The following is a 26,536-nucleotide window of genomic DNA, read 5'->3' as shown; positions in this document are numbered from 1 at the left end:
CCTATTATTAACTAATTTATTCCATTTTGATGACCTCTGCCAGATGGTGCATTTATTATAGTTCTTAAAATAGGACAGACTCTAAGAAATACAGATACCTGAAATCACCTCCTTGATACTAGTGTTCCTTTGGGATGAGAGCCTGGAAAGATTTAATCAAAGCCAAAAATGTTTTGCATATGCATTCTGCTTTTGAGCTAATATCTACCATGTGTGATTTTACTTCACTGAATCAACTTTTCAAATAGTTCTGACTAAACTTGCCGGCTGCCATTATAACTGTTACACAATAAAGTTAAGCTTAACACTTCTGTATTTTCTACATGCCTGCCTACCTTAAAAATATAATTGGCTGCTTGACATATTTTAATGTTTAATAGTGACTGGGGAGAAATATAATCAGCCATTCACATTGGTAAATCTCTAACACTTGAGTATTGCTATTCTTATCAAGTAAAAAAAGAATTCGCTGAAAAAAATTGCAATGCACTGAGTACATATACTTGAGAATAAACCGGATAAGATATGGCTTCAGATACATTTGAAACCTTACATCAAATCACTGACGGTCATTTTTCAATGGCTGTTTATCATTGTCAGAAAGCTGGATGGATGGATAGAAGTTGTTGGATCCAGTGCATCATTTATCAGAAGCACTGGAAAACATATTTATGATAAAAAGAATGCACTAACTTTTATTCTCGGGAGACGACTATCAATTTGGATTTTAAGCAATCTTTTACAACCCAGGTCTTACCTTTGATCAATTAATTTTACAAAGGAAGATTCCTAAAAACATATCAAAGTCTACCAAAGGGTTGATGAGGCAGCTTTATATATTCCAAACTTAACCCTACAACAAATAACATAGGTATCAATTGTATCTCCTTTGTATGAATACAAATAAGAGCCCAGGTATGAATAAGAGCCCAGGTTCAACTGCCAGCACCCCCCAGTTTAAAAGATCATGTGCAAGTGATGCGAAATACCTCTGCTTGAGACTTCTAAGTAGTGGTTAAGAGCGGTGGGTCTCTAACCTGAAGGACCAGGTTTGATTCCCCACTCCTCTACTTGAAGCCAGTTGGGTGACCTTGGGTCAGTCACAGCTCTTCTAGAACTCTTTCAGCCCCACCCACCTCACTGGGTGATTGTTGTGGGGATAATAATAACATACTTTGTAAACTGCCCTGAGTGGGCGTTAAGTTGTCCTGAAGGGCGGTATATAAATCAAATGTTATTATTATTTCTGACTGTTGTAGACTTATGGTCTACAATTTTGTATTCACAGAGACATGAACCATATCATGGTACTGATATTTAAAAATCTCCCACTGGTTACCATCCACAGATGTAGTGGTTAGAGTGATGGATTTGGGAGATACAGGTTTGAATCCCCATTGTGATATGGAAGCTTGCTGGATGACCTTGTTGGACCCGACACTCTCTACCTAATCTATCTTACAGGGCTTTTTTTTTTTTGGTGAGAGTAAATTGTAGGAGTGGAAAATGATGTTATAAGTTACTTAGACTCACCACTGGGGAGAAAACTGGACTATCCTATTGACGCAGAGTGGTAAGCTGCAGTACTGCAGCCCAAGCTCTGCTTACGACCTGAGTTTGATCCTGGCAGAAGCCAGGTTCAGGTAGCTGGCTCAAGGTTGACTCAACCTTCTATCCTTCCAAGGTCAATAAAATGAGTACCCAGTTTCTTGGGGGTAAAGTGTAGATGACTGGGGAAGTAAACATCATGATGCGATGTCCCTCCATTGGGTCAGTCATGACTTGGTGCTTGCACAGGGGACTACCTTTACGTAATAGCCAAGTAGTCTTTGCATGTGGAAGTTTAAATCCAAGAACTGAGGCCATTTGGCCAGATGGAACCCCCAGGTTTACTGAAAAAACTGAAAACCTAGAAAAATGCCTTGAAGGAGGTTTACCCCCATCCCACCAAACACATTATCTCTGTCTGCATTTGTGAAGCCACCACTATCTTTTCTGTGTTCTGGTAGTACAGATAGGAGAAGCCATGCATGTCCAGCAGGCTGTAGCAGCAGCAGGAGTTCCTGGAGGTAGAATTCTGTGCATGGGCTGTGGACTTTTAAAGGAGTCAGCCACACTGGAGCAATTGGGGGCGGGAAATGCCACTTCCACTGCCTCCATTGAGGTGGCAGATATGGAGTCAGGTGGGTGGCTGCCGCTTCAGTCATAGCAGCAAAGCTTAAGGGACTTTTAAAGGGGACAGGTAGGCTGGAATGGGAGGGACTCACTGCTGCTGCTACCTCCATTGAGACAAAGAACATGAAGTCACATGGGAGGGAGCCACATGGGGGGATCCACTGATGCTTCCAAGCCCCGGGTTTGCTGGGCCAGCCATGGGGAAAATACCTCTGCCTCCTCCATTGAGGCTGCAAACATGGAAGTGGGTGGTGGGGGAACTGCCATCACAACACCCAAACTGATATCAGGTGAGTTGTGGTAGCATAGTTGAGGTTGCAAGGCTGGGATTGGCTGGGCTTGGGGAACCCCTTGTGAAAATCTCTAAATAAATATCACTGCAATGGATTGAGAGTTGCTATAGCCTTCCCCTGGTGGTCCATCAGTTTGTCTTTCAATCAAGTCCATCTAGCCCAATATTGTCTACTCTGACTGGAGCATATTTGTAGGGCCTCAGGCATAGAAATCTCATTCACAGTCCAGAGGTTCCTTTAACTGGAGATTCAAAACAGTGGGTGCTCTGGAGGTAGAGGGTGAGCTGTGGAAAGGTTCTTCCTTTTCAATATGAAATTGGATCCCCTCCTGACCCATCTTTTCATATGAAATTGCTCTCCCCTAGTTTATTCCTTTTTTGGCACAATCCACAGTCTAACACATGCTGGTCAGGCTTCTCAGACTTCATTCTGATGCAACAGAAGTAAACAGAGGGGAGCTCAGAAGTTGCTTTATTACTTTTTGTTCAGCCAGTGCCGTTCTAATGAAATTAGCAGTGAATGAGATTTTGTGAAATGATACTTTGATCAGAAATAAATCTGACTTTCCTCTGAGAAATATTTTAAGCATTCTAACTCATTTGAGGGCAATTCACTGATAACAGTAAATTCTTTCAATTATATTAAACCTTTCGCAATTGCATTTTGTTTAATGAGATTACCCATTTCGTGGTCAAAAATGATTCAATTTGTAGAACCATTTTCCTGGACAGAGTGGAAGCAAGTCAGTTCTAGGGCCTTTCAACAACATACCATTTATTGAGACATTTTATCTTACTCCTTTCTTCTTAAATATTTACAAAATGTGGCAAAGTAATGAAAACTCTGAGAAATGCATTATCTTTGTTTTATGACAGGAACATCTGCAGAAGGGTTATTGAGCTGCAACCAGACCAAAGTTCTGTTTTTAAATTCCCACTGTGAAAAATAAGACAAGATACTGAATGTATCAGTACCAATTTAATGTGCTCTCCAAGGATATTAACAAATTTCTTTCACTTCTTAAATGTGTTTTGCGATGTTTGGAAGGAAAATGCTATTTTGAGCATTGAGCAGCTTCTAACATTTGAAAGAAACAGTGAGGCAGGAAGTTTGACTTCTGTTACCTCTCCCCACTCTTTCAGGATTTGCCCGGTGGGGAGGATTCCTTATGGGGAAGGTTTCAAGAGGGTAGCTGGGTCCATCTGCTGTAGAGGAACAAGATTCAAGTCCAGTAGCACCTTAAAGACCAACAAAATTTCCTTAGAGCCTGGAAATTATGTTGGTCTTTAAGATGCTACTGAACTAAAATCTTGCTCTTATGGGGAAAGTGCAAATTCTTCTGGCGTGAGGACAGAGTGCGCACTTCCCTGTAGATGACACAGATAATTCCTGCTTCCTTTGAACATGGCTTCCTTTGAACATCTGAAGAACAATATACTTAACTTTTGCTTCCTTTGAACATCTGAAGAACATCATATTTAACTTTTAAACACTTCATTTTAGCTACCCAGCACTTCCACATTGCTGCTCATGCCCCCACTCTTTTGTGCCTACTCGGAGCCCAGTTTTAGAATTGTCCTTTATCAGAAACTGCTTTTGTACTAAAATCTAAAGCCTGGTCATAGGCTTTTCCTCAATTAGAATTTAGGCTTTGCCAAACCCTTCCCTTGCTTTAAAGAAAGTGGCAGTTCTCTTGCTGTCCAGCGTTGAGGGACGGTGGAGGGGAAGAGACCACGGTGACAGAACGAAAACCACAGACACCATAAATGGAGTTAAAGGAAGGCCACAACTTTATTGATTACAACAATAGACACATTGGCGACGCATAGGGATCAGATCCCAATATTGGCTAACCCGCCTGCCAGCTGATGACCTCCAACCCCCACAGACTCCTGCTGTGGGAGGGAAACTCAGGCGTGGCAGTTTGAGGGGTACCACATGGGTGTACACCCCTGAGTGTCCCCCTGTCACCTGGGAGTGAGTCTGCCCCAGCAGCCCACCAAGCTGGGCCTGCCCACTCAACTCACTCCCAAGATTCCTTATGAGAATCCCCTAAAATGGGGGAGATGGGGCACGCAGGCTCCATCTCCCTCCAGAGGGATCAGATCCCAATGCAACACTGCCCTAAAGTTGTGAGGAAAGAAAAACAACGAGATACCCCAGCCACTGACTCAAAATGCAGGGAGTGGTGGGTGGGAATTCGCTTGCAGGAACGCAACTCAAGCTGGGAGTGGAGCTCTCTGGCTTAAGTAGTAGCTTGCCAGACCTGAGTGAAGCCCAGGCTCCCCAGGTCTGATGCTAGGCCATGCCCCCACCCAAACCGCCTCCCTGCCGGCTGCGATTGGCCAGCCGGGGAATTCAAACCTGATTGGGCTTGAGTGGCCCCAGGTGATGCTGGGAAAACTAACATGGTGGCTGCCACATTCCTTTACCCTTCCAGATGCCCCATGGATGGCAAACTGGCCGCCCAGGTGAGTCTGGGGGCTGCTACTTCTGTATTTACATTCTAAACAATGCTTTTATAATTTTTTCCTCATTAATATTTGTGCCATCCAGTACAAGAAAGTAATCTAATCACACCACTATTCTACAGTTTAGGCTTTGAGTTGGTCAAAAATATAAGATTTCTTTAAAAAAATATAATTCAGGGTCCTTAACTATTCAGTTTCTGTTTTTACTCATTAATGTGACCACCACTATTGCTGTTTTAAAGTTATGCCATTGTTTACATTTTTCTTGTCCATTGTTATGTAAGATCATTTCTGTCCCATTAATAAATAACCTATTTTCCCAGTGAATAGCTATTTTTAAAACTATTATGGGCCCAGTAAGCAAGCCAAATGAGATTTCAATGTTAACATAAACATCAAATATAAAACGACAGGCATCCTAGTAGATCTTTGTCGATATTTGCCTTGAAGGCGTCCAGTCTTCTTAAGCAGCCCAGCCCAATGCTGTGCTGATCTAACAAAGGTCCAAGAATCAAACAGAGAAAATCTGAGCAGCATTTTTATATCATAAAAGGAGGTTGGAAGATGGAGAGGATAAACAAAAAGGGTGATTCTGCAACTGAACTTTGGTCAAAGGAGATTGGTAATGCCATGCCTTTTGTTGTAGATTGTTCACAGAACTTTAGCTGCGATGCTGGGCTCCTTGGCTGCCTTAGCTACACTAGCTGTAATTGGAGATGTAAGTAAAAAAAAAAATCATGATTTTTTGCTTTTATGTTTTTTATTTGGTTTTCAGCATCATTATAAAATCAAGACAATGACAACAACATGACAATTTTAGTAACAGTACTGTCTGAAACGTCTCCACTTGCTACCATCCCTTAATAAGGGAATATTTTGCTGTTCTGTGTGATGCTTGTCATTGTTTCTTTGACTTGGTTTAACCACGGTATAGAAAAATTTATTCTAATGAACAAGTGGTCCCATTTTGTAGGAAAAACAGTTGTATATTGATAACTAAGATAATATGCCTTTGGGCATGTAGGGCTTAATAAGGACCGAGGTTGTTCCTTTATATGTAAGATACAGCTTAGCTCCTTATTAAAGCCTGCATGCCCAACTGCATAAAAAAACTGTGCCACAAAAAAGGAGGATAAAAGAAGTTAAATGGAAAAAGAAAATGAAGATGTATATCATATTTCTTTCTTGGTCATTTTTACTTTCTTTTTTCACTTCATTTCCTTCACATTCTGCATAATTTTCCTTCCTTGCTTTTTTAACACTTCTGAGTCTGGTCAAAGCAAAACTTGGCCTAAAATTACCCATCCCAGAGCCAATTCTTATTCCACATGTTGTCAGGCTCTTTTTGTTCCTCTTTTTGTTTTTTTCACTTCCTCATTATTCATTACATTTTGAAACATACATTGTTTTCTGTAGTCAAAAAGATAGATCCTTGTTAAAACTACTTACGTTTTAAAGCTTCTTAATTGTTATCCTTTACCCCTTAACCCTTTAAAATTTTTCTCTGTGAATTCCTTCCAAGCAGTCCACAAAAAAAATTGGTACAGTATTACTTTATCTGCAGAAAGGCACATAAAGCAACCAGTAATCCAATTTCCATTTGTTTCTATAAAGTTGGAACAAAAGAATAAAAATTGCTTAGTGTAGGCATTCTAGGGTTGCTGTAGGGGCAAGGGATCCCCCGCTTCCAGCCTCCTCTGTCCACTGCCACTCACCTGACTGGTGGGGGGAAAGGTGTGGGAACGGGCCCCCCAGGACATGCTCCTGGTATGGCATAACGGCGTCGCTCCCAGGAGTGATGTCATCATGCAGGTCTCAGGAGTGGTCCCAGACTTTGTGCCAGCTGATTCAGCCCATATGGGGGCCCAAATCAGCCTGCTGTGCAGCCCGGGAGCACTCCTGGGCCCTGCATGATGATGTCACTCCTGGAAGTGACATCATCGCACCATGCTGAGAGGGCACATGTGTGAAGATGCTGACAAGGTAAGTGCTGAGTCTCCCCCCTCCTACCAGAGGGGTAAGGAGCACAAATCAAAAAAGAGGCTGCCCTGAAAAGCATGATACCACAAATGGAGGAGGACTCCCTCATAGGGCTGTAACTTGAAAGGTCACAATAAGACAAAACTGTTACAATTAGAACAATTAATAATTATTCAGAAATAAATATTTATATAATTTTTGTAATTCAAAAATTACAATGAACTCGATGCCAGCAAAGATTACTGACGGGAAATGGCCATCAGTAAGCTAAGCGCCTTAATGCATGTAGGAGAGTCTAGAGACTGAAAGGTTTCGCATAATTGTTTGCCCATGACAAAGCTATAAAGCAAAATGAGAATCTTTGCTGGCACTGAGTTCTTTGGGCAGGGCTACGGGAGGCATCATGCCCCTCGCGTCCTTCCAATGTGAATAAACCAGAAATGAGTGACACTCGTGCACATTGAGCTGGAACTTTTCCTTCTATGTAAATACTTACCTCCATTGGATACAGTCTTGTGAAGAACAGCTTGTTTGGGTACATCTGCAATATCTAAGAAGAGTAGTACAACAAAAAGAAACCTTCTCTGAAAGATTTTACAGTCACTGTGAACTTTTATATTATTGTAGGAAATATTGCTGTCAACATTGTCTTGTACATTTTCTCTGTGATATTTATTGTATTGAGGTATAATTATGCATAGGAATTTGGATGAGCACTTTGAGCACTTTGCACTTTAGCATTTACCTTACAAAGATTATATAAATATTTATTTCTGAATAATGATTAATTGTTCTAATTGCAACAGTTTAGTCTTAGGTTACAGCCCTGTTAGGAGGGTAAGAAGACCTGGCAACCCTAATAAGCTATATATGAATTCTTCAAGTGATCAGCATTTTACATTGTCAACAGAGAACTCTCTCTTTTGGGCTCATTGCAAAAACACTTATTAAATTTATTCAAAGGAAATTTCCTTTTTAAAAAAGAGTTTATATTTTCAAAGCTTAACACTGTTTAGGAGATACATGAGATTAAATGATAATTGCAGTCTTTAATTGCAGAAGCCAAGCCTGGTTAAAGTAGTGGAGTGGATTGATTATGAAACTCTGGCATTACTGTTTGGAATGGTAATTAAAACTCTTTATGTATATCTTGTGCCCTCAGATTTCCCTCAAATTACCAGTATATTTTATAGAAAATATGCTGGTAATGTTTATATTTGCTATTTATGAGAGAAGCTGCAACAATGTTTGTTGTGTTTGAAGGTATGGCATATCACTGGGAGATCAAAAAATCATTCTCAGGTGTTGTCTTCTGTAATGGGTGTTCTGAGTTCTTGTCTCCTTTGTCATAAAGAAGTCTGATATGCAGAAATTTGCTGCCTTACAACTGTCTAAGGATTGTATTTCTTTTGGGTTATAAAAAAAAAGAAATAATGGTTTAATAATTTGCAAAATTATACCTCTTAAACTTGTTCCAGTTATTATCCCATACCTGATTCAGGATACATATTTAGCAAACTCACTTATCATGGATTGTTAGTTGTAATTTAATAACCATTTAACTGCTATGTCAATAAATGCTCACAAGTAGTATGGTAGTAGGAAATAGACAAACACAGCAATTCTATGTTGAATTCCTCCACTTCTCTCCTGAATGGTGTACTTATGGAAATATATGATGTGCCACCACTCTTCTAATGTCTACTTCTGTATACATATTGGTTAAAGAGTGGTAGAAGTATGTGGTTTTTATATAAACAAAAACCATTAATGTTTGCAGATGAAGTGGCATTCTGATTTTTTTAGAGACTGAGAATGTTGAACTTGGAGGCAGTTGTTATTCTAAACAAATCAACTAACGCAATCAACAAAGAATGTGACCTTGTGCATTGAACCGGAATTTCTTTTTTAATTTATGTGAATATGGGGATGGGAAATTTTTGACCAATTTTTTCCAAATGCGCCCTTCCAGGTTCTGGTCCATTGTATTCCAGGCCTGAGGTCCTTCACAAGTACAGTATAAATACCAGAGATGTCAAGGGCCATTTTCACACTGTCTATTAATCGCATGAGACTCACGGAAGGCTGCCGGCTTCCTCGCACGATTTTTGACGCCATCTGTTTACAAAATGGCACAAACAGCGATTGATGGTGTTAAAAATCGAGGGAGGAAGCTGGCAGCCTCCCGTGAGTCTCGCGCAATTTATAGACAGTGTGAAAACGGCCATTGATCTGGGGGATAATCAGGGCTTTTTTTCCAGCTAGAACGCTGTGGAATGGCATTTCGGCACCTCTCAAAAGCAATCATGTGGCTGGTAGCCCCGTCCAACTGATTCTGTTTCCTCCTGCGGCGGCCAGATGAAGCCACAGAGTTAAAAGTTAAAGAGACCCTTTCCCTGCAGCTTGCATGTCACTGGAAAAGGGGCTTTTTGCAACCCTGAGCTGGCTTGTTTCAGTTGTCCCGTGATAAAGTCCCTAGGGGCCAGCTGAAGCCTGGGGTTTAAAAATGAAAGAACCCCTTTCCTTGCAGCTTGCAAGCCACAGGGAAAGGGGGCCTTTGCAAACCTGAGTTGACTTGCTTCAGCTGGCCCACAGGGAAGTCCCTGCTGGCCAGCTGAAGCCACAGTGAAGCCAGGTAAGGGGTGGGGAGGCAGCGGGTCCAAATTGCAGGAGCGCTCCTGAGGGGGTGGCTGCACTGTGCAGAATGATACCACTTCCCAGAAGTGACATCATCGTGCCGTCCTGGGAGTACACATGTGCTTTACACACGTGCACGTAATGACAGGGGCGCCCCCTCCTGCTGGGAGTTGCCCTGGGCGAGAGTTCCCCCACCTCTTCCCTCAGAAAAAAGCCCTGAGGATAATTATCTTGTATAAGATGGTGTTGCCTTAGAACTAGTAGTCTAGGAACTCTGCAATATCAGCGGTATCCTACATCCAGTGGAAGAGTTACTTAAGTTGGAGGAAGGCTTCAAACTTTGCTTAATGGCGTAGTAGGACCAGTGACTGTTCTTGCTTAACATATCCAATGTATTCCTTATTACTACTACATCTGCATCTCAGATTTGAGTGCATCCAGAATGCAGCTTTCTGGTGCCAGCATTGCATGGGAACTTATATCTAAGATACTGCAAGAGATATAGAGACATACCTTTCTAACCGTGTGTAGCATCTTGGCCCTGTCCTTCTATCTTTTCTAATGAGGATTGTGAGTAATTGCATTTCAGAGGTATTTCCTAAAATCTGGAACATGGTTTGCACTGAACTTGTAACTGGAGTGTATCTGTCGGTTACTGTGTGGAAACAGAAACACGGTTTTTAATTTAGAGGTGAAGATGGGTGGGTCGATGGGATAGATTGAGGAAGACAAAATTATTGATTCTTTTTGTTAAAGTGCCTGTTTTCATTGTAAAATGTTTTTAAATTTTCTATAGATGCTTTTAGTTGCTATCTTCTCAGAAACCGGATTTTTTGATTATTGTGCTGTCAAGGTAAGTTTGCTCTTTTTAAAAAAGCAAGCAATTATATCTAATTTTAGCACTCGAGTTTAAAAATACTCTGTATCTATATTGCAGTGGAAAAAATAAAACCACAATTTAGTCTACTGCTCAAGGTTAATTACTAGCTTCAAAACCATTTGTACTTTGATCATTGCTGACTGTCGCTGCAAAAATGAGTGTGTTCATCATGAAATACTAACTGATTAACTGAGGAAGCTTTTAGAGGAATGAGCTTGGAAGTGATGGCTAAAGAATGTGAAGATTTCCACAGGAAAGGCTAACCTAAGGAATTAATGGTATGTTGAACTTATCCATTCCTAAAAGCCATTAATATCACTAAGATTAGAGACTAGAGGCAGACACAAACCAAAATACAAACCAAAATTCATCATGAACCAGGCTGGTTTGTGTTTCACGAACCAGCGGTTCATCAGAGCCCATTTCTGACGAATCACCATGAATTTTACGTAGGTTCATTTGGTTGGTTTTGCGATTCATCACTGCAGGACAGCCTGGTCCCAATAAATCAGTTTCCTAGGCAATAGGGGGGATGGGCTTTCTGCAGCCCCAGAAGTGTCCTTCTGCTGCTCCGGAAGTGACCTTCAGCTACCCCAGAAGTGATATTTTCACAAACCAAACAAACTGGTTTGCAAACTGGGGCAAGTTTGTGAAAGTTCATGGTTTGCGAAATGCAACGAACCATGAACCGCACAGTTCGGTATTTTTCTGGTTTATGCCCACCTCTATTAGAGACTGCTTTACTCATTGAATACTAGTGAATGGATCACTGAATAATATATACTGTCATACAATCAATTCTAGGCTTTTTAAAAATCGAGATGACACTTTGGTCAACCTGTTGCATTCTAGTGTTATCTGAGCAGCTTTTCATATCTGATTTGGAATTGGTTTTTAATTTAAAAGACAACTGCAGTATTAGCATGTAGATAGTCAAAACACTGTTGAAGCTTTTCAAACTACTGTCCCTTCAATTTTTCTCCTTCCACCCAAAATATTTACTTCCCATTCTCTGCTGAGTGGTTTCTCTGATGAATAAATGATTAATTATAATCGCTTGTGGGGGATTAAGAACTGTTAGCAAACCAAATCACAAGGCAAGAAAGTTACCATGGGTATATGTGTGGGAGCTTGCTGGCAATGTGTAGACATCACATATGATGCAACCTGGAAGTGGCATCATCAAATGGGGCAATGCTCTAGTATTCACTGTTGTTTAACCATAGAATTCTGAGTGAATGCTACAGTGTTGCGTGATGCAATGACATCACTTCTGGGTTATACCAGAAATGACACCATGGTAGTGCACCACCAATTTCCCCCCACCCCACCTTGAATTTTTCACCCCCTCCCAGCTGAGCAGCCGTGTACAGAGCCAGTGGGGAGGAGTGGAGATCTCCTGCTGAAGTGGGAGACCGGGCTTTATTACAAACCACTGATCTTTCCCCTTTTTAATTAATATTATTTTACTATTGTGTTACTATAATGATAAACTATACAAAATTATGATCAGTGATGATTTTGGCTTGTTACAAAATAGAAATATCCACAAACAGCTGATAGTTAACTATTTGTTCACGAGTGCTGTGAGAGAATTGGCCAGCTGGGAGGGAAGGGAAGTATTTAGGCTAAAATAATAGGACAAAACAAAAAAATGAAGGTAGTGCAAGGCTTTTGCTGATGCAACTTTAAACCTGGGTAGGTGTGTGTTAGGATCTTGCCCTTGTGAGCAGGCACTGCAAGATTTTTAAGGGGAATATAATCCTAACTCGTGCTGCATCAAACCATGGTTTCAATTCCACTCATGCCGTAATGAGACCCTTGAGCTGTGCAAAAATGCTGTCATGTGGAACCACCCCCAAGTTGCCTGGTACATGAATCTGTATAGTGCACATTTGCAACATTTTATGTGTATTTAAAAATATGTAATTTTAGGAATGGCTGTCCTTCCCTAGATAGTACTTCGTAAATATGCCTGAATGTATTTGCAGTTTAAGAACAGACATATTTTCTTCATGTAGTCCCTTTGCAGAAAGGAGCAGGGTTCACTAAGGGCTAATCTACTTGAAAAAGTCTCCCCAAACTAGCAGTCACAAGGCCATAGTAACATAGGAAATATTAATATGAAGTGGTCTGCTCAGATAGCTGATAGCTATTTCCATGCCTCTATCATTTTTATAGCTACTATTTCAACAGGACTCTCTCAATATTGCATACCTCCTTCCTCAATGCACCCAATGCATGTTCCCTGTTCAGGGCTCCCTATTTTTTTTTTAGCTTCATTTTCAGGTATGCAGTAGCTTCCCATGCAGCATGAGAAGGAGAGCTTAGTTCTTTCCCTTGTTTTTCCTCAACCTAAAAGGACCCCAGAAAGCTACTAGTTACCCTCCTGGGCTAAATTTAACATGTACATTAAAAATAGCCCAATGGGGCAAACAGCAGCTCCCTGGAGCCGCTTCTGATCACGAAAATGGCACATTCATTCATTCATTCATTCATTCATTCATTCATTCATTCATTCATTCATTCATTCATTCCCTATCTTTCTCTTCAATGGGGATCCAAGGCAGTTTACAATCTCCTCTCCTCCATTTTATCTTCACAATAGCCCTGTGAGGTAGACTAGGTTGATAACGTGTGACTAGCCCAAGGTCATCTAGTGAGCTGTCATGGCGGAGCAAGGTTTTTAATGTGTGTCTCCAAAATCCTAGTCCAGCACTTTAACAAGTACACCACACTGGCTCCTCTCGCATAAACTGTGATCCTTTTCTTAACTGGGCCTTACTGTGCCTGAAAATTAAGATTAAGAAATCACTGGGAGCTTCAGACATGGAATTCCTAGTGCGTGTCTGGAGAATAAAAATGGGGAGAGATGCCAAAGGCTATTGTTATTCCAAGGTTCCTATCTCTATTCAGAATGGAATAAAAGTTGCTCTTTTAGGCAGGCTTATTGGTAAGATAAAGGCACACTGGAGACTGATTGAGTGTTGGAACTGGGTACCATTTTTTTTTGTCTTCATCCTCTTTGTATGTACTTAGATTTTGAAGTATTTTTTAACCTTGAAAAACTGACCTAATGAATATTAATAAATGGACATTTTTGTACAAAATACACAATATAGCTGTTGATTTGAAATGATGCCCCAGGATAGCCCCACATGTAAGTTACTCACCAACAACCAACTGTTATGTTGTTCATCCTCTTCACCAATTTTATTTCTTTGTGTTTATTTTCATTAGGCTTACTGGCTGTCTCGAGGCAAAGTGTGGGCCATGATTATCATTCTTTGTCTTATTGCTGCAATTCTCTCAGCCTTTTTGGACAATGTTACCACCATGCTCCTCTTTACTCCAGTAACCATAAGGTACATTTTAATGTTATGCACTGTTTTACATTGTCTTATTTATTTTATGATATTAAATTCTGGTTGTCCATCTGGACAAGAAGTTCTGGGTGGAACACACTTCAAAACTACTTAATATAACACAATATCTATATACTAATAACAAAATGGCCCTGATCTGTGGATACTTGAATCTGGAGACTTGAGCCATGAATGGACAAGACAGATCTTCCTACATACCTGAATAGGGTTGCCAGGTTCCTTGGAGCCCAACCTGTAAGATAAAGGGGGGTTGTGGGGGGCACAGGGACATGCGGGGGGAGCTTACCTTATTAAATCAGGCCTATGCAGTCCCTTCCTTGTTGTGCTGGGAATTATATAATTCCCTGGGCAACAAGGAAGAGCTCCTGGGCCCATTCCCTGCATCCACCCCCCCTCTGGCCAGGTGAGTGGTGGCGGGGGGTGGTGGAGCCTGAGAATGGGCGAGCCACTGCTCTCACCGGGGGACGGGTAACCTTACACCTGAAAAATGCCCCAGGTTTGCAGAAAAATCTGAAATCTAAGAAAATACATTGGGGGGGGGGGTTAAACCCTCCCTCAATAATTAAAGGAGCTCCTGTAGCTTTAACCAGATGCCCTCAGTTACTAGGCAACCAAGTAATAGGTCAGAATTCCAGGCTTGCTTTCTGTCTGGAAGAGGCAGGGGGAGGGGGCAGGACCCTTTCTAGGGCTGTTTTAGCCTTTGAGGGAGGATTAATTGGGACCAGGCCCAGAAGCAACCACCACATGACTTGTTACCACATGACTTGCATGACTTACCCAGGCCTGGCTGGTTGCTACTGCTCAACAGCACCTCACAAGTTCTTACAGTCTTCCCCACAAGTTCTTACAGGTTTCCCACCATGTGATTCAGCTGCCACCATGCAACTGGGCCATAGGGGAGAGGCTGTTAGGGTGGGGAAGGGAGAAAGGTGAAGACAGGGCAGACAAAGGTGGAGGGAAGGAGAAAAGGAAGCAAGAAAAGGGCAGAGTCTATGGGGGGCAAGGAAGAGAAAAAGGACGTGGCAGGGAGGGGTAAATGAGATCCTCCACACTTGTTAAAACTCTAAATGCCTGAATGGCAATCTCAAATTCCAATTCATCAGTAACAGGACAAAGTTTCTTCTTTTTCCATAGCAGTCCACAAGACTCACTATCAAGCAATGATACCATGGTCATAGAACAGAGAGGCTTATGAATATCTGTGATACTCTGCTTATAACGGCTCTGACAGGGATTTCCATTGGCAAAATGCAGCATTCTCACCTCCTCCCCACACTTCAACCTGAAATGTCTCTTGAAATGCTACTTTAGTAGGGGGCAGGGGGACCCCAGAAGAGCAAAGAGTGCATGAAAGGGGGAATCAGCCCAAAATCGCCTCTCTTCCATCCACAAAAAGCCTGCACTGACTCCAAACCAATTCATGAAATAGGCTTTAGTTATGTGTTGCCTTTTGTGCTTTGGGCCTCAATTTCTAATTGGCAGTTTCATGCCTATTAGTGTTATTTATGTATTTATTATATTTCTATTCTGCTCTCCTTGCATAGCAGGCTCAGAGCAGGGCTGTTTCCACATGGCTTACCTTTGCTCAGAATGACCCGGAACATCGTGCAAAAACTGCGGAAGATTGCGTTTTCTTGCACAAGATTTGCACGATGTTGCGTGACGTCGCACAAATCTTGCATGAGAAAACATGATCTTCTGCGTTCTTTGCGCGATGTTCCGGGTTGTTCCGAGCAAAGGTAAGCCGTGTGGAAACGGCCCAGATTACATCACAATTTGATTGAATTGTGTCATCACAGAGTGTTGTTGTTTCAATAACATTCAGTCAGGTTGTATTTTTTGCTCTTTCAGATCTGTATTTTTCAGCTTTGGTTCCTAAAGTATGTTTTTTTAAAAAATTCAATACTTTAAAAAAATGCTGTAGAGATTTTGATAGTCATTATAGGAGGAGCTGATAAAAGTTCCACTAAAAGCACTCTGCTTGAATGGCAATCATCATATCCCATTCCAATAAGGGATGGTGTTTCTTGAAGCTGTAATAGGGATACTTATCTGTCAGCTTCTGATTTGATTTTGATTAAGTAGTTGCTGGTGCAAGTATTTAGATATGCATCCTCACGGAATACAAACTGTAGCAACCTTCCTTTCAAGAGTGAATACTAATACTAACAAAGAGGATGAGCATCCTTCAAATCAACCAATGTAGATGTTCAGTGGTTCCAATCCTAAAAAAACATTGCTTTTTATTTCTAAACAACTATGGTGGTTATTTACAACGCTGTTGTTCTAATGGTGCCCTAATTATTCAACAAAACAGATTTTATTACAATAGCTCATGTGTTGTTGAATATGTTATGGACAGTTCACTGGTCTTCTACTCAAAAGTTCTTTCACCTGGAGCTATATATCCAGTTCTTTGTTATACAAGTTAGATGAGGCTTATGCTGTCTGACCCCTGTTGGATCTGATAGCTCACATTTTTATGGCTTTGTCTTACTGATTACTATCTTTAAACAAGAAGAGGGATTGTATTCCTTCATTAGTTGTGGTAATGGTCACCATTGCGCAACAAGCTGCACATGATAAAATGCTCCCGTCTTCAATTATTTATAGGAAACTACTCTACCATTAGAAACCAGAGCAGCTAAAACTCCTTCCCCTTTCTTCCACAGTTCTTTTTAAAAACAGAGTGGTGAGGCATGTGTTATAGTAGTTCCCAAACTCTTGCAAGATTCCTTCCTTTTGCAAGGCTGAGCCATCATCTTACTATATAATTGAGTAAGCGTGTTTCAGACAACTCACTTTATACCCTGGTGCACCAACAGAGGGTGCTGACATGGAGGGAAGCCAAGGAAAGGCACCATGTTGCTCCAGAAAACGTGCCATGGTGGGAAGCCCAAGCTGGGAGCAGGATGGGAGCAGGTGGAAATGCCCACCTCCCACCTTCACCCAGCTGATATTAGGAGTGGAGAAGATGACAATGTCTACCCCCTGCCTTCACCCAGCTAGTATTAGGAGCGAAAAAGGTGGCAATGCTCACCTCCACCTTAACACAGCTGGTATTGGGAGTGGAGCATGTGCCAATGCCCACACACACACCCCTTAACCCAGTTGATATTAGGAGAGGAGCAGGTGGCAATGCCCTCTCCCCACCTTAACCCAGCTGGTATTAGGAGTGGAGCAGGTGACAATGCCTAACCCCTGCTTTAACCCAGCTGGTATCAGCAGTGGAACAGGTGGCAATGCCCACCCCTTTGAACTGGTTGGGACTAGGAGCACAGCAGTTAGCAATGCCCACCCCCTGCATTAACCCAGCTGGTAATATGAGTGGAGCCAATGGCAATGCGCACACACCCCATCTTAAGCCAGCTGGTATTAGGAGCAGAGCAGGAAGCAATGCCCACTCCCTGCCTTAACTCAGCAGGTATTAGGAGCAGAGTAGGTGACAATGCCCACTCCCCTTTCAGCCAGCTGGGATAAGGTGCAGAGCAGGTGGCAATGCCTGCCCCCTGCCTTAACCCAGCTGGTATTAATGGTGGAGCAGGTGGCAGTGCCTACCTCTACCTTAACCCAGCTAGTATCAGCAGTAGAACAGGTGGCAATGCCCACCCCCCACTTTAACCCAGCTGGTATTAGGAGCAGAGAAGGTGGCAATGCCCACTCCACTTTACCCAGCTGGGATCAGGAGCAGATCAGATTGCAATACCTGCTACCTTCACCCGGCTGGGTTCAGAAGTGGAGCAGCTTGCCATGCTCGCTCCCACATTAACCCAGCTGGTATTAGGAGTGGAGCAGGAGACAATGTGTTCGCCCTGCCTTAACCCAGCTGGTATTAGGAGTGGAGCAAGTGGAAGTTCCCCTCCCACCTTAACACAGCTGTTATTAGGAGCAGAGCAGGTGGCAATGCATCCCCGACCTTAACCCAGCTGGTATTAGGAGTGGAGCACTTGGCAATGCCTGCCCCCTTCACCCAGTTGGGATCAGAAGCAGAGCAAGTGGCTTTGCCCACCCACTGCCTTAACTCAACAGGTATTAGGAGAGGAGCAGGTGGCAATGCCCACCCCCACCTTAACCCAGCTGGGATCAGGAGCAGAGCAGGTGACAATTCCCACCCTCCTTCACCCAGCTGGGATCAGGAGCAGATTAGATGGCAATGCCCACCCTCCTTCACCTGACTGAGATCAGCAGTGAAGCAGGTGACAATGCCCCCCCCCACTTTAACCTAGCTAGTATTTGGAGTGGAGTAGGTGGCAAAGCCCTCCCCTGCCTTAACCCAGCTGGTACTAGTGGCAGAGCAGGTGGCAATGCCCACCCCCCACCATCACCCATTTGGGATCAGGAGTGGAGCAGGTGGTAATGCCTGCATCCCCTTCACCCAGCTTGCATCCGGAGAAGAGCAGGTAGTTAAGCCCACTTCCCATCTTTACCTGTCAGGATCAGGCACAGAGCAGGAGGCAATGCCTGTTCCTCCCTTCACCCAGCATGGAACAGGTGGCAATGCCCACACCCCTTCACTCAGTTGGGATCAGGCTTGGAGCAGGTGGCAATGCCTTCCCTCCTTCACCCAGCTATAGTCAGGTGCAGAACAGGAGGCAATGTCCCCCCTTTACCCGGTATGTATCGGGCATGGAGCAGGTAGTAAAGCCCACCACCCCTTCACATGGCCGAGATCAGGCAGATCAGTCGTGGAGCAGATGACAATGCCCATCCCCCCTCCTTCACCAGCTATAATCAATGACAGAGGAGGAGCAAATGCCTGCCTTCTCACCCTCCCCTTTCTAGAACCCATTGTATTTTTTCCCACAACGGGTTTTGTTGCTAGTTTTTCATAAGAAACTATGGCAGCCAAAATGACTTCTAACTCTCATGCAGAAGTAATCCTCTGAGAATTTGGGAGGTCCTATAGGGCATGCGTGGTCTGCTGTGCTTTTTTTAGAGAGCAGAGACCAGGGAGAGGAAAGGGCAACATGAATAAGCTGTTTTGGCCATCCAGACATAAGTGTTGGTGGGGAGGCTAGGGATATGCATCTTGAAAGTTTCCATTTCTGTTCTGGGAGTTATGGAACAATTGCAGATCATTACCTGTTTGTTCTGGCTGGGGCGATGCTGGCTTGGAACTGATTAGTTTATTTTCATTTCATGAATTTTGGCCTCTTGTGTGTTGCATGCACAAATGCAAGCTCTTCTTTTCAAGGGGGTGAGGCTCTGGGGCAGCAGTTTTTGAATTTAACTGCACCAAAATTGCAGATGGTTTAGAGTCCTCCCTCTAAACCATCAAAGCACTGTGTCAGTCCCTGGCAGTTAGGCCCCCAGTTTCTCCACAGTTAATACACAGGTGTTCCAGTTGAAGTAACTTTATTAGAGATCCATTCAGTACAAGGGGCATAGACAGTGGAATTAGCAGAAGTGACATATAGGGGGCTAGCAATGTTATAAAGAATCTTCCCGCCTTTGGGAAAGAAGACAGTTAACGGGGTGTTGGGTGAGACATTGTTTTAGAGTAGACAGTGAGAAAAATGAACTTATCTTTGGTTCTCAAGAAGGATACATTTCGAGCCAGTTTCAGCTAGCAGTCAAGGACACTGGCTCAGTGGAGCGAGAAAGTGAAAGTAAATATTTGCAAGATACCCTACTGGCCCAGCAGCAATAAAGAACTCCCTGTATTCTCAGAGACCAGGGACCAGAGGCTAATATATATTCATGACAGATATGCAGGCAGCTTATATGACACACTGCGTTTGAGAGCACACAACAATGGGGTTCTCTGTTTATGGACCCAGTAGAATGCTTGGGGAAGGCATGCACCAAGGCAAGTGCAGGCAGCTGTGCATGCATGCACACACTGTTCTTTTTCCATCGTCCCGAACCTGTTGATCCAATGAGTTTCTCCTAAAGTGCATGAAAACTAATGGAGCCCCAAAAAGGTGAGTATTGGTGGTGTCCGGGCACACATAATGGCTAGAAACAAGTGGTGCCAGCACAGTGTGCAGACAAGAGAATGCTCCATTGACAAGTGGTCTGGTACAGCCCAGTGAAATTTTAAAAAAATCCTGCTTTAGTGACAAAACCAATAATTTTACTTTTGAGTCCTGCTGTTATGCCATGTTTCCCTGTGCCTTCTAGTTTTGTTTCCATAATGAGGAGCCATATTAATGAATCCTTCCTAATCTGCTGCAGCAGCCCAGGCTGGGACTCCCGGTCGCTGACCTGTCCTTGCGCTGTGCATAAAAGCTCACAGAAAGGGAGATGTAGGGTTTATGCTTCATGGAAAGAGAAGTAGGAGGAGGCTGGCCCTATTTTCCTATTTTTTACTAGTACAAGTGTGAGACTGAACAGGTTGCTGGCTGCCATTCTCCCTTTCTGACTAAAATGGCTTACCCAGAACTGAATGCAAAGAAAAAAAATCAGAAACCGAGGTCACAGAAGAAACTGAATGAGAGATTCCTGTTGTTATAACCGAAAATAAAAAATCTGATCAAAACCCAGCCTTCCATGTGGAATAGTGATCTGGAAAGATGTGGGGGTGCGAGCGTGTGTTATACATGCCTGCTACCTCCCTATCATTTAACATTGGGTTAACAGTTTTAATCTGGGGAAGATGTAATTCCTCCTGGTGCTCCTTGACTCACTATCTTTGGAGGACCTCTTAAGTCACAGTGAGTGGCCCTGGCAACATGGCACCTAAGTGAAGGCCAGTGGATGGGCATGAACCAGCTCCACATGCCTGGGAACTCCTGGCTCTCCGTTAATAATTGCTTTTTCTTTCCAATTTTCACCCTAATCTGCATAACATAAGCCTTTGTGGCAGCTGGGGGCTCAAAGGCTGCAGGAGATCCCTCCCTCCTTAAACCCACATGTGCAAGCCTGCATGGATGTTGCCAGAATTTCCTTGCATTGTGTGTAAAAGCACACAGAGAGGGATGGCAATGGCAAAGGTGACACTGGTGCAATGGCACCAAGCTGCCTGCTGCTCCCTTCCCTGGTGCAAAGCAAACTATGAGCCATTCAGTGCCAATGCCATTACTCAGGAAGTGCTGAAAAAATGCACTCATGTGCACCACATATACCCCCTTCCTTCCAATGGAGTTAACACTAAGGGCTCAGCCTCTCCCCTTTGGAGCCAAGTAGTTGCATGTGCAGACTGACTTGTCATTAAGGAAAACAAGATATTGCTAGATGGCTCTTGACTGCCAGGCCTGCCTGTGCGGCCTCTGTGCAGCAAAAACCCAAACGAAACACATACACTTTTTGACTTGAGTGGGTGTTGGCCCACTGCCAAGAATTTGCCCGGGATTATATGGATGATATAATAATCTTCAGACCTGATTGGGACTTGCATATGTGACACCTGGACGCAGTCCTCCAAGCTTTGACTAAAGCTGGACTGCGGGCTAATTCTTAGAAAAGTACGATGGGCTTCTGGGAGCTAACATACTTGGGTTACTGGGTAGACCAGGGTGAACTCTGCCTAGTGCCTGAGAAGGTGATAATGCTGGAACAAAGCCCCTGCCCCAGCACCAAATGCCAGCTGTGCTGGTTCCTGGGGCTGGTGAGATACTACAGCAAGTTTATCCTCCTCTTCACCAGCCCTATTGGATTGCCTGAAGATGGACCAGCTGGCGACAATCCAGTGGAACCCCCACTGCTTTTGAGGCTCTACAGAGAGCATTCTCCCAAACCCCAGTGCTATGCAACCCTCCTGGGTTGACCTGGCTGGCCACGGCCCACATTGGCCTTCCAGGCCTTTGCTGGGCCTGCGGTGGCAGTGGTGACTGCCACCATGTTGCTGCGGGCCTCAGCTGATGAGTGGCTTACTGTTATTTTTTTCTGTAAGTTTTTTTAACAATTCTGCCTTCCTGCATCAGGTCTGCTAACAACATTAGCACCCCCCCCCCACTACTGACCATTACCTAACTGTGGAATTCAGAAAACAAGTTGCTACACCTATTTTTACAATAGTATGTCTATATAACAATATTCTTCTGCCATTTTTGAAAAAAAAATTGCAAAAGCCCTAGTGGCCTGTGGGAGGGGTGGCCACTTCCATGGGACTGGGGCAGGAATACTGTGGGGAAACCTGCCACGGGAGGCTGTGTTGCTGCTGTGCTTTATCTGCAGCCATACTAGCAATGGAGAAATCACAAAATCCCATCCCATGTGGAAGACATAGCAGTTTGTGATAGACTACTTGTTGCCAGCATTTTAAGATGAGGGTTGAAAGTGTCTCCCCCTCTATTATTGGCATCTTTACAGTCTGAATTCTTGTGGTAAGGTCCATGAGGTTATTGTCTAGGAAAACACATGGTGTGTAATTCTGATGATTTTGCAGAGCAAGATGTTCTGATTTTATCTCAGCACTCTTGCTATATGTTAGGTGGAGGAGAAGAAAGAGAGAGATTGAACAGACCAAAGTATCAGGAGCAATGAAGGGTCTCTCCCCAAACCGCTGATCCTACACTTCCATTGTGGAGGTTGGGGTGCTTGTTCTTGATCCTTCTTGAGCCCTTCTTCCTCTTAAAACTCCTGTTTTCATTTCATTTCAGAGAGCTAGCCCAACACTCTCTGGCAAAGTCAGCGAACTATTGCAAAATGCAGTCCATTGGCTGCCAGGAAGAATCTGGGTACTGAGTTTCCAGTACTTCCTACCTGTATATTAGGGAACGACCCCTAAGCCCAATTCATAGGTACTTGATATTTGATTAACACAAGGGCTGGGTGCAGAAACACAAAAAGTTTCTATCAGGAACTGGTGGGTTTGTTTGTTTGGAAGCATGTATGGGTCTGGCACCTTCCACGTTGCCCCCAAGTTTATGGATGTCTGCCTGGGAGTTCTGACCTTGGGATAGGTCCTCTTGGCTTCTATGCACATAGCTGTGTATGTGAAAATGAGGTACCCCTTATAACAGTTTCGTCAAATATCACAGAACACTCAACTGTGCAAGCCTAACACATAATTCCTGTAGTTTAAGTCCAGTGATTTCCCAGGGCAGCCCTAACTATGTAGATCAAAACAGGCCTGAATGTCAGGGGTCTTGAAAATGTCAACAAGGCCCTTATTTGATATATGTGGATCAATGGATGTTTGAGCCATATGAAGAAAGACACAGAAAGCTTTGTATGGAGAACCCAAATAAATAAATAAATGGTAATGCAGTTATTTTTAACTGTATTTTCTTTTCCTTTGATTGTTGGGGGGAGAATCTCTGCCTTTCAGCTCACAGTGACAGAGCTGTGTGTGTATATAAATTAAATATCAGTGGTTACGGATATGCTACAAATGTTTTAATTGGTAATATTTTAAATATATAGATATCTTTCTATTACGGATTACTGTATATGCCACTGTGGCGTTGCTTTTTAATAATTTTCCTGACTGAATCCTACTGGTTATATAGACATATTTTTATTCACTGGGTTTCAAACATACTGGATCCCGCCTCCCCCCTCCCCGGTTCTCTCATACAGTTGGGTAAGAGCCATTCAATTTATCTCACTGCCATCTTCCTGAGATCAATTTTAAAATGCAGTTCTAAGCTGCTATTACCATGGTGACGAAGCTTAGTAAACAATTCTACTGATTCTTTGACAACAAAGCTTTGGCTTTTTCCAGCAATGCATGAAATGCAATCTCGTTTTCTTGTTACATTCTCTGATGAACTCTGTTGTTTTTTTTAAAAAAAAACTGGCCTATGGCTTGTATTTTAAAATGTAATTGTTAAAAGGACCCACTCCGTCCTATATTTATGTGGTGATGTTATTCAAAGTTGTTCCTCATATGAGAAACAGTAAATCTTGTCTTAAGTTTATCCATAACAGAATCCTATAGCATCACTTAAGAGGCACAATTTACTTCTCTTCTTGTCAGCGTTACTTTTGTTTAGACTCTGGTAGGGAATACCTTCTTGCAAAATAAATCTGTTTAAATGCCATCAGGTAAGGCCTATGAGTTTTAAAGAACAGGGTCACTTAGTTTACATATATATATAACCATCTCCCTGTAGAGACATTCTTCATTGAATTTACAACTTAAGCTCAAACTACTGCTTAACAGTCACAGCATAACATTAGTAATATTTGCTTTTCTGTATTGCTTCAGTGTTCAAAATGCTTACATTCATTATCTAAATAATGTTTACAATGGCCCTGCAAGGGAGCTTAATAGTAATGTCTCCATACTGCAGATGAGGAACGCTGATCTGGAGTGGTTTATTCAAATCAATATGCTGGATTATGTCCTCAGGTGACATTTGAACCAAACATTTCTTGGCTGGAACTTTCTCAAGACATTACTCCAGCTCTGAAAATCAGAACTGAAGAGTTGGAATAGATCTAAAGGCCTGTCTACTTCAGTGGTGCAAGTTTCTCCATGTAAATACTGAATGATCACGCAGATTAATTACTTTGCCACAAATACTTTGTAGAAGTGACTGACAGTGCCATATCCTAAGCAGAGTTACACCTTTGAAGGCCCATTTGCTTCAGTAGACTTAGACTGGTTAAACTTAGTATAGGACTGCACAGCAAGATATTCATATGCCTCAAATGAAGTAATTTCCATTTCAATTTTGGATCTGAGGCTTCCAAATGAACTCTGTTCCATTGGTTTATTCCATGTGGGCTGGTGCTGCTTTGGTTCTAACCCACATGGGTTTTTTTTGTTGTTATGAGTTTTGGCCCATTGTGTGTGTGCAAGGTGGGTGTTGGCTGTGCATGCACACATACACTCTGTTCTTTTCAAGGGGGTTTGGGGAAACATTCTGGGGTAGCTGTTTTTGCACTTAACAGCACCAAAATTGGACAAGACACAATCCTTCCTCCAAATCATTCACTCATTAGATTTGAGCACTCACACAACGCGGTTTGATGTTTATGGACCCTGAGGTACGCTTGGGGAAAGGTGTCAGAGTGAGGGTTGTGTGGATGTGTCCACACACACACACTGTTCTTTTTGTTTTTTGGTGGGGGCGGGGACTAGGTTTTATTTGCACTTAATGAAAACCTGCAGATCTGTTACCAAACATTAGTCTGCCTCCTAGTTCAAAAACCAATCCATCTGATGAGTTTCTTCTGAAGTGCAGGACACATATACATAACAATGGACCTCAAAGAAAGGGAGTGTTGGCAGGCACACACAATGGTGGGATACTGGCTGGCAAAATGACAGTGATAGGTTGGCACCCAAGCAAGAGAGTTCTCCATTGCCAAGCAGCCTAGCGCAGCAAAATAAAGAAAAAAAATCCCTGCTTTATGATACTGTCAATAAATGACCTTTTCATCCTGCTGTTGCCTGTTCATACCATGTTTCCCTGTGCTTTGTAGTTGCATTCCCACAGTTAGGGACAAATCCTTCTTTTTGATGTTCAGGAGCCATCTGACAGAGTTGATGCTGGTGGATCTGACTGAGCGTCATCCTCAGCTCTCATCTTGGAACTCCAGAACTGAAAAGCCCAGAAAGACCATTGTAGTGCTCTTCCCAGGCTTTAAAAGTAAGAGTGAAGTGTCCCCATAAAGGCCTTAATCCCAGCATCAGATTTCTTGTCTCAGGGGCCTGCCGTCACAGTGGAGGGACCTGCTAGAACTGTGACTGGCAGTTGACTTGATGCCCGCTGCCTCTGAGTGCCTGTTGTTCTTTGAAAGCTGCTGTGTCTTTTAAGCAGAGTAGACCATGCAGACCACATTATCATGATCAAGGGCATTTGGCCCTTGATCTATCTTATCCTGACATTGGGCCATAATGTTGTTTCAAGCCATACCCATACACGATAGAACACTGACGGAGAAATGATGATGAGTGGGACTGCTGGTGCGCTAACAGGGGAGTCAGTGTTATGTCTCACTCATAGCCACACCCCTTGTTTCTCTCCTTCCTAAAACAGACCACCACATTGAGCTGGGGGGCGTGTCTTTGGTTTTGTTAATGAGCTGTTGAGGGACCGATGGATGACCCTCTTTCTTTTCTCTATTTCTTACTAATAAAGGTGGAACTTAAAACCATTAACCCAGAGTCAAAGGATGAAAGACAAGAAGTTAAACTGAAGCCAACACCACAGTCTCAGTAAAAAAAAATAATGAAGGGATCCCAGTCTTTAACCAGACCAGTCCACATGGAGTACTGATCTGGAAAGACTTTGATTTCTGCATGGAACTGTGCAAAGTGCACAGCCCTGGATCTACACTAATTTAATTTAATCAGGGCCCAGAAAAGATGAAGAAGTATTTTCTGAGCAACATGAAGTGTTTCCTGGTGCTTCTTACCTTAGGATGACTTCTACAGTCACAGTTGGCTAGTTGTGGTGGCACCTAAACAAAGGTCAGCAGAAGGGTGCAACCTGGTGCACAGAGGGCTAGGTCCTCCTCAATGTGACACTTCTTCAATAACTTTATTATTTTCAGTTTGCATTCTAATCTGCATAATATGAGCCTTTGCAGTAGCCAGGAACTTAAAGGATGGAGGATACCACCCCCCTCCTCAGTATGGCTTGCTGGCCTTTCCTTGCATTGTGCGTAAAAGTGCAAAGAAAGAGATTGACCCTATGAGGGTCAGCAACTCAGTGCCAATGCCATTGCCTAGGAGATGCTGAAGACAAAATGCACTCCTATGCAACTCTCACATTTCTCTTCCTGACAATGGAGTTATGCTACATTAAGGCTCAGTCTCTCCCCTTGAGATCCAATTGGCTGGTTGCCATTAAGGAAAACAGGTACAAATACTGT

At 43.0% G+C, this 26,536-nt stretch overlaps 1 protein-coding gene across 1 annotated transcript in view; it reads left to right on the top strand.

Moving 5' to 3' along the window:
* The window catches only part of OCA2 (OCA2 melanosomal transmembrane protein), a 279,690-nt gene that overhangs the window by 67,814 nt on the left and 185,340 nt on the right, over positions 1–26,536 (top strand). Inside the window, exons 9-12 of the mRNA XM_054974145.1 lie at positions 5,586–5,657; positions 7,979–8,044; positions 10,353–10,409; positions 13,677–13,801. Of these exons, the coding sequence (XP_054830120.1) occupies positions 5,586–5,657; positions 7,979–8,044; positions 10,353–10,409; positions 13,677–13,801 (320 nt within the window). The remainder of the gene's footprint in view (positions 1–5,585; positions 5,658–7,978; positions 8,045–10,352; positions 10,410–13,676; positions 13,802–26,536) is intronic.

Source organism: Eublepharis macularius, chromosome 3 (genome assembly GCF_028583425.1).
Source record: "Eublepharis macularius isolate TG4126 chromosome 3, MPM_Emac_v1.0, whole genome shotgun sequence".
Classification (NCBI taxonomy): Eukaryota; Metazoa; Chordata; class Lepidosauria; order Squamata; family Eublepharidae; genus Eublepharis; species Eublepharis macularius.
Note: the sequence above shows the minus strand (reverse complement) of the source record. Positions and strands in the feature narration are given on the sequence as shown.